At 43.2% G+C, this 9,018-nt stretch overlaps 1 protein-coding gene across 1 annotated transcript; it reads right to left on the bottom strand.

Moving 5' to 3' along the window:
• Positions 1 to 974: 974 nt before the first annotated feature.
• On the bottom strand, positions 975 to 7,867 carry EIF3F (eukaryotic translation initiation factor 3 subunit F). The gene is made up of 8 exons (XM_027700054.1): positions 7,585 to 7,867; positions 7,425 to 7,495; positions 7,228 to 7,307; positions 6,034 to 6,171; positions 4,882 to 4,973; positions 4,556 to 4,692; positions 4,305 to 4,418; positions 975 to 3,576 (listed from the first exon to the last, which is right to left on the bottom strand). Exons 1-8 carry the CDS (start codon positions 7,865 to 7,867, stop codon positions 3,499 to 3,501), a joined length of 993 nt encoding a protein of 330 aa, XP_027555855.1. The 3' UTR covers positions 975 to 3,498.
• Between the last annotated feature and the right edge of the window lie 1,151 nt (positions 7,868 to 9,018).

The following is a 9,018-nucleotide window of genomic DNA, read 5'->3' as shown; positions in this document are numbered from 1 at the left end:
GGTTTCTAGTTCCGTTGTGTGGAAACTTCATCCTTCCTCAAAGCACAGGAGGAGAACAGCAGGTTGTTCTGCTTAACTGCTCTAAAAGAGTAATATGTCTAACATTTTTCACCATCAACCTTTTAATCCTTAGGATTAAAGCCATGCATTTCAGGTGTACATGGCATATGTCCACACGTTCACAAATTCACACCCCAAAACACTACTTCCTCTTTGCAGCAGACTTAAGTGTTCTGCCAAAAAACTTAAATGACTCAACTAACAAAGCAAACTTAGTAACCTTCATCCCAGTATACGGAAATAACCACTCAATGAAATTATAATTCTGGAACCAGAGTTGTTATTCCCAACAATATAGAACTTTATACTGCTGAGTTAAGAAATATTGGAGCATTACCAGCTCCTCCTGAAATTTTATGAAGGCATTTCTGTTAAAGATAGTTCTCCTGCAAGTATTGATTTTCATAAGTAACACAGAGTGCTTTCATGTGCTTGCATGTTTTACATGCACTCTTGACAGATGTGAACTAGCACAGCCTTACTATGATAGGAAGATATCAGATCAAAGCATAATATCTGTGTGCTAATTAAACTGCAGGTTGTCAGAAGTCACCATCCTCACTGAAAAAACCATAAGATTTCATTGCCTCTGTACTGCCCAGAGATGCTTTGCTGAAACTGTTCCTTTGTTGAAGCTGACTAAGATTACATGTCTGAGAAGGGCCCAAGGCAACAAGCTGGACTGATTTTATACAGTCCTGCAACTTCTACCAAAAGGGAACAAGAGAATCAATTGTAACATTCTACTCTGTTCTGAATATTGTTATGTATATCCAGGAAAAGTGTTCAAGGAGAACTTCATAGTGAGATAAAAACCCAAGATCAGTTCAACTGATTGCCACAAATAAACATGTAATACCAAAATGTCCAGCAATGTTGCACTCATTCAGAGAAGCCACTGAAGAAAATGAACATGCCAAAAGATAGAAGAGCTTTTATTATATTAGTGAGATCACTAATGTGACTAAATGTAATGTACAGAAGCATATCCAGAGAATTACCTATCTCAGCTATTTAAAGCTAACTTTGTCAAAGTTACTTGGAGCAACACATCCTAAACAATCAAACAAAAAAAGGAGAAAAGTCCCCTAATAAATCCATACAATTAACAAATCAATAGCAAGTTAAAGCTCGAAATCCTTGATATTTCTTGACTCTGAAGCTTTTCCCACCAGATTTTCTATTGAACTTCAAATTTTTAGATAGATTTCTGTACACTGGAACAATTCTAATAGAATACCTTTACTAATTCCTGTATACATTTTACAGTTCCAGAGAAGGAATGCCTTCTGGTAATAACACAGCAAAGGCTTTACAATTAAGCACAATGATGCATTACAATTGTGTTTGCAATGTTGTCCTTCACAAGAGTGGCCACTGAAATTTGAAATCAGGCATTCAAAATTCCAGAGTCAAAGTAAGGATCATCATGTGTCCGTTCACAAGGACACAACAGATGGGATTAGTTTTTAAAGGGAAACTCTTTTCCTACTCCAATTCCTAGCATTTGGCACTGTGCTGTCTGGCATACACCCAAACCCATAGACTTTGGTCTCTTCAGACAGCTGCTTTGAAGTGAATCGTTTTAGCTAGGAAGCCATAACCTCAGTCCCTTATGATATGTCTTCATTAGTCTGCAGGTACTTCCAAGTACTGGCAAATTACACAGTGATCACAAATTGATTCTTTCATCTCAGAACTTTTCATGTTGTTCACACTAGCTTATTAAACAGCACAGCTATTCAACTAGGAGAGTGTTAAAAATCTTTCTTCTTACATTTTCTCACTTTTCTAACAGGGAATGGCAAAGAGTTTCCTGCAGAGATCAGGGGAAGAATATTATGCCTCCCCCCCTGCAACTTTTTTGCAGTAATTGACTTACCCAGCTTTGCAGCTTGCTCTTTTCTTCCATCAATGTCAAACTTACTTTAAAAAACCTTGTGAAACGTTAAATGTTTGAAGTTAAGAACATTAAGTTTAAAGAAGAGAAGGGAAAGCAAAACATTTTTATTCAGAGTAATAAAAACCAGGAGTTGGGTCCTAATAGTTATTTAATGCTCACAAATAAGATTTTCAAATGAGATGGGGATCTTTGCCATACTTTCAGTTTTCATGTATATTGTCCTTGCAATTAGAACTTAGAATTTAGCATTTAGTCACTGGGGGAACTCTTATAAAAATTGGAACCAGTACAGGATCTACAGATTTGTAACGTGAGTCTCATTCTTGGAATTTATCTGACAAATTAGGAAAACAATTATTTTGGGGAACACTCTCTTTGCATACTTCTCCAACGTTTCAAACTCATTCACCGAAACAGACCGAGTCAAGTAGTTAGGTGGGAACAGGTATGTCGTAGCAGAGGGATGCCTTAACTCCGTTAGGCAAACCTCCTCAGTACAGCTGAACAGCCTTCTAAAGGTGATGTTGTTAGCTGAGACTGTGCAAAGTTGCAGATAATATTGGTATTCGCTCAGCTAGAACTCATTTAACATGAAATATGTCTTGGGGAGAAAATGGCGTTTCTGTTTGCATAATTTTAGCAGCAGTACAGGGTTATGAAACATAAAATTCCTATTTGATGACACCCAACTTTTAACATCAAATTTCATGAACTGTCATTTTGCTGTCCCTTTCTTCTTTGGCAAAGATGAAACTCCAGGAAGCACGCTTATTTAGCCACAAATGCTTTTCAAGCTCTTTTACCATAAACACAGTTGCTGGCTCTAATTCTCTGAACCCTCACTTTATGAGGGGCTAATGTTTTTGATTTTGACTTCCTTTCCCAAAAGATCAGAAAATAATCAGATGCATAGAAATTATATAATAAACTGAATTTGCCATCTCATACTCTGTCAGTACCCTGCTGAAGGAATATACACAGCACCACTAATAAACCAGTGACCACTCTGTAGTCCTTCATGGTAAAGCATATTACATGCAGCACAAAACCCCACACTTTCAGTGTGCTTTCACAGTTGGAAAAAAAACCCTGCAAAGAAGTCTGCAGAACTGGAGTTGATTTGCATCTACTTCTTTGCTGATGCCATGTTACCCCCTCCCTTTCTTTTAAAAGTGGATTCATTACACAATAAATGAGAACAGTTTCTTCTAGACAGAAGCCATTCTTGCCACTGCAATGGAACTTTTATTCCCAATACATTCTTACAATAAAGCTGTATTTTGTTATACAAGTAGATAAACCCAGGAGACAAAAGATTCTCATATTCCATTTTAAAATATCAGGCTCAACTGAACTGCAGCCATTCCCATTCATTTCCTGAAGCACGTTAGGGATTTTTCAGGGCAATGGAAATAAAGATGTAAACCAAGTCATGTAGGTAATTAAATTACGGTCCAAGGAAGTTTGTAACACCATAGAAAAGTGTATCTACTCCTTCTTCGGGCTCCTTTAAGTGTAGGATGGCAACAGTTTCTTTATAAACTCAGAAGTTTTTCGTTGAGAGCAATCTGTGACTGTGTGAGGTTTGCCAAGTAGGTTACCATCAGTAGGTCCTGAAAGAGGGAAAAAAACCAGTAATCAGAAATATGAACAAAGATTGTAACTTATTAGGGAACTGAATTTTTAACACCTGTAAATCATTTTATAATCAGCTACTAGAACTATTGTTAGTCCTGAAAGTCCTACCCTGAGGAATGCTTCCCTTGCAGGAAGCTTTTGGTATTCCTGCAATATGAAACACGGCTTGTGAAATTTTAACTTGAAGTTCACCTATGTTAACCAGGCAAGTCAAAGGGTATAGGCAAAATTAAAAATTAGTTCTGATCTTGCAGACTGTGGGTGAAAAACACATTCAGAAACTTATTTCTGTAGAAAGAGAAAACTAAGGTAGTGTGCTAGAACCTTGTTCAAGTCCTAAGTGCTATGCAAGGAGACAGAATTTCAGCTCAGGCAAAGGAAGCTGTCAAGTCACCAGTTATCCTTGAAATTCAAACTTTTAAAGTTTTGTAATTCATGTTGTCCAATCAAAATGAAAGAAGAATTGGTGCTGGTTTGCAGATTACTTGCATAATTCCTAACTACTTTAAAATTTATTCTTTGATCTGCAGTTGATTGCAATATTATTATGGTGAGCTCCTTTATCCACCTTCAGCCCTGACAACAAAGGGCTACTAACATGTTTGTATGAAAAGATTGTTTTGATCACAGACAAATTTGTGTCTGTATGACAAATTTTCAAAATTGCTGGCAATTCACAGAAAAAATTAAATTATGAACTTACATTGATATTGCTGTTCAACATTGTCTCAAAGTCCTCTGGTGAAATCTTTGGCACCTGGTTAATAAGATCCATCAGGAAACGCCCAACAGTGTTGTCAGCAGCCACTTTGCCAGACTAAGCATAAAAACACACACTTCACATGAGTAAAACTCAGAAAGTTTATGGCCCAGAAAGAGAAAATATAAAAAGAAAAATGAGATGCCCAAGTTTACATCAAACTTATTTTCTGGCTGATAAAAAGCTGGCCTTACCAACACATCCTCGGCATACTGCAGCACCATGGTCAGGGTATCCTGAATCCGGGCTGAGGCTGAGCCCACCTGCTGTAAGTCACTGGACAAGCCAATCACTCGATTAGGGCTAAAACAGGTCTTCATGATGAGATCCACTGAAAGCCAAAGGAGAATCGATAAAGAAAACTGTCACAGAACCCAGCTGAGGATTCTTTAGGACAGCTTCAGCAAGACAGTCTAATTCCCAGTAGAATTCCCAGAATGGCAATTTTACCAGGGTAAAAAAAAGCATTTGAACAGTGTCACAACAATGGTTATAACCAAAATAGGGAAGAAGCACTCACCTCCTATCCGCTCTGTATCATAATAAACATATTTCACTGTCAGGGGTGTGAACATCACGCCCATAGTTTTACCAGGGACTCCCATTGGGGCACTAGGAAAAAAAAGAACAAAACATTTTCAGCATGGACATATATAAAGGAGGAAGAAATAGATTTCCATCTCAGTGATCTCTGTTAGCACTAAAGCATGAACATGAGTAGGTTGCTCCTTCTCACCAAAATCAGCAATTTTATGACTAAGGATAACTGACCACAGGAAATCAGTTCTGGCATGCTATTAATTGCCCATTTTCATCCAAGAATATTCTTAGCTGTCTGACATTTGTCAGCATGAATGCATGAAGAGCTAAGCACTATGATCTTAGCCACAGTTCCTTGCTTATAGAGCAGGTATTCTTCTATCCTGAAATACTTTGAGAAATCACTGAAGGAACAAACAAATATGGCAAAATTCAAGTTCAAAGCACTCTCAACACATTTATTACTCCTAATATTCAAAGTATTTGAAGTCCATTATACTTTAAGTAATATGTCATGGAACAACTCCCTTTTTGAAATTGCACAGTCAAGAAGCAGTACTTTCTCTACAAAGAAAGGCTTGGGATTTTTATCTTACAGAGGAGAGCTCTTCAGCCAATACTAGGAAGAATTCAGTGAAGTGGAAGAGTTTAATTTCTCAATATTTAATCTTCATTAATTGACAAAAATGAAGGGGTTAACACAAGAAAGACTCATCAAGAAGATGCTGTTTCAAGTATGTTTTAACCACACTAATCCTCCAACTTGTATAAATAAACCCAAAGGCTACAGGCTAGCATTCAGTCAGTGTGATGAAGTTAGTGACATTACCGCTGGCTGTGTGAATCCTGTGAAATGTCCCAGAGATGTTCAGAACGCTGCTAATTAAGTCACAATTCCCCACCCCAATGAGCTACCAGCTTATGAAAGGTTAGGTCTTTCAACCTGCATCCAATGGTCAAGACATTCCAATGAGAAGTAAGCAATGGTCCCTGGCTCACCACTGTGTTTTAGCTACTGCCCAATATTGTCCAAAATGGGACACTGCAGTCTGCTACATTACTTGTTACCCTGAAGGGGTGTCTCTCAGTAACTCCCATTGCTCCCCTGAAGAAATGCAGCCTCACAGGGTACCTGACATAGGCTTTAATGCTCATGCGTGAATTCTGGAGACTTGTGTCCACAGTGAGGTGGATTGGATTGTGCGCTTCCCGGCTGTAATACTCGTGGATCAGGACTGAGTGTTCCGTGATGTCATGACCTGTTGCATACCTTCAAAAGAACACATGTTGAGGAGCCATTCTTCCAACATTCAAGTGCCTGCTCTTCCATACTGTTGGTATTTAACAGGTTTGTATGATAAACCACTGACTTCCAAACACTGAGCTGCAGCAGCATACTAAATACAAGTGTTTTAACTAAGGATTCTGTAGTTTTATGGCCACCTGTCCTAGAATTGTAGAAATCACAGGCTGAGCACACCCTTGCCCAAAATATGCACGGGGCTGGTGTTGCAGTACCAGCAATGTCGGTACGACTGACATCAGACATCCCATATTCACTTATCTGTCACTGTGTTCTGGACCAACTCTTTACTTCTGTACAAATTCAGACCAGCTTTGTCTTCCACAAATCAAACATCTCTCTGCAGGAGGTATAACTCGTTCATCTGGCTCCTTTAACTGCTCTGCAATTAGTGTCTCACATCCACAGGGAAAGTCCTGTCATCAGAACTGCACTTTGCTGTGCCATTAGAAGGTTGTTGAGGAAGTCTGCTCCACAGGAACAGAACAAAGCTATTTGGTAGGATCAGAGAGGCAAGAAAAGTCTAATAAACACTCTGTGTCACACACTCAGACACACTCTGTTCCCATATAAATGTACTGATCTTGCTTTGCAACCCACACGCAAGTACTTCAACCTTTTCTCAGCAGAGAACTATGCACTCAAGCTGGTATCAGTGATTCCCCCGATGCCACTGGTACTTGAAACTACTCTTTCGTGTTCTCCCTTCTTTCTAAGCAGTTAACTTCCACGTATCACAGGTAGTGTGTTCTAACAAAGCCGTGAAAGCATTTTCTGACTCATCACTCCTCTGTGATACCTTGCTAGACATAAACCAAACCAAACCCTGTAAGTCTCCAGTACTCTCTCTTCCTTTTATGAATTGGAGGACCTTTACCACTGACTATAGAACAAGAGTTGCGAGATCCTACTGTCACAACCATTAGTGCTTCTGCTTCTCCATCTGTGACAAGGTGAATTATGTATTTCAAGTAGTTTAAGGGACCAACATAACTGCTTGCGCGTTCTTGCAGAAGAACTTACCAGCCCAAGATGATCTCGCTAGGAGACACCTTTTTGTGCAGCTCATACATGTTTTTGGCAAACTCCATATCGACTGCCACCTGAGAAACGGGACAGGGCCGAGTCAGCGGTTACAGGGCTTTTTAACCCTGGGCGGGGGCAGCTCAGGCTCCAGCCTCATCTGCGGAGCCCAGAGCCCCCCCGGGCCGGCTCCCTACCTCATCCTCGGACTCATTGTGCGGGACGGAGAAGCAGTTGGTGACCTCCACCGAGTGCTTGTCCACGGTCCCTGCGGGAGGGAGAGCAGCGGGTTAAGGGGGGGCGGGGGGTGCTCGCCCCCAGGCCGCGGCGGGGCGGCGGGGCGGCGGCGGCTCTTACCCAGCAGCGTCCCGATGACCCGCGCCGCGCCCTCGTTGCGCCGCTCGAAGCTGTCCACGATGGAGGCGAGCACGACCGGGTGCAGCCGCACCACGCGGCCGCCGGGGAAGGGGCCCGAGAGCGCGGCTGACAGTGGTGCGGCCGGCGGCGGCGGGGCCGGGGCGGCAGGCGGGGCTGGCGCGGCCGCGGGGGGGGCGCTCCCGGCCGGGGTGGCCGGAGCCGCCGTCGGGCTCTGCGGCGGTGCTGTCGCGGGAGGAGCCGCACTGGGCGCCGTAGCCGCCATTTTGCAAGGAAGAGAGGCCGGAGCCTCCGCGCCGACACTGATTGGCTGAGCCGAACGCCTGTCACGCAGCGCTACCTTCCTATTGGAGAGAAGGGCACTCTAAGGCCCGCCTTCCACCTGGTAACCAATCCGGGGAGCGCAATGGGGGAAGGCGCTCTGATTGGAGGAAGAGCGTGCCGTCCGTGACTGAAGCTCACTCTTGTTCCCGCCCCCCAGGGCCGGAGAGGTTTTCAATTGGGCTCTGGCATTCCCCACCTCCCTCCCTATCCGCTCTTCTATTGGCTAGCATGACCCCTCCCTGCTGTCTGTCAGGCAGAAGAGCTGTTTATTGGCTGCGGCCGTGCCACTCCTCCACAGTGGCGGAAGAGCCGAGTGCTCCCCGGGCCGGCGGGGCGGGTGGTGCTGCTGCTGCCTCGGCCTGTGAGGGCACAGGCGGCAGGTGCTGCTTCATGGCTGTGTGGTGACGCGGTAAACGTGGCAGTGCAGGCGCGGCACCCAGTGAAGATGTGCCAGTAGTGCTGAGCGTGGGGTTATACAGCCCTTGAAGTCTGGGCCCGGCGAGACCGGCCAGTGCTGTTAGTCCTGTTTGCCAGCGCTGTGTTGGCAGTGACGCATGGAGGAGTGAGTGGTTGTCAAGTCTCGTGTAGAGAGCAAATGGAGGTGGTAATCTCTAGCCAGGGCTTAGCGATTACCCAGCAAACTTACTGACTGGATATAATTTGCCTAGTGCTTGTAGTGCCCCGTGTGTGCACTCTCGAGCAACAAAACCGTGTGGGTGGGGCAGGTGTGGTGGTGAAATGAAGCACGTACGCTCTCAATAACTGGTGAGAGGACTGGATTCCTCAAGAGCTTCCTCTTCCTTCCTTAGCCGTGTGTATGCACCTGTTACCAGTTGTAGTAACATAGTAACAGATTTACCTCTTAGTTCAAAACATTTCATCGCTGTTCTTAATGTTTGACAAACTTTCAAGGCAGAACTTCACATGTCATTGAAAAGTTTGGGGCCTCTCCGGCTTCAAGCTGTTCTCTTCCCACAAGTAAATCGTGTGTATACACATCTATAAACAGCGAAAGATAGAGAAGTCTTGCCTCCTGATAAAATGCTTAGTCCAGTGGAACTATGGCAGCCAAAAAAACTGCATCAGTCCTCT

The sequence above is a fragment of the Neopelma chrysocephalum genome, unplaced genomic scaffold, assembly GCF_003984885.1.
Source record: "Neopelma chrysocephalum unplaced genomic scaffold, ASM398488v2 Primary Assembly neopelma1_143, whole genome shotgun sequence".
Taxonomy (NCBI): Eukaryota; Metazoa; Chordata; class Aves; order Passeriformes; family Pipridae; genus Neopelma; species Neopelma chrysocephalum.
This window is presented reverse-complemented; position numbering and strand designations above follow the sequence as displayed.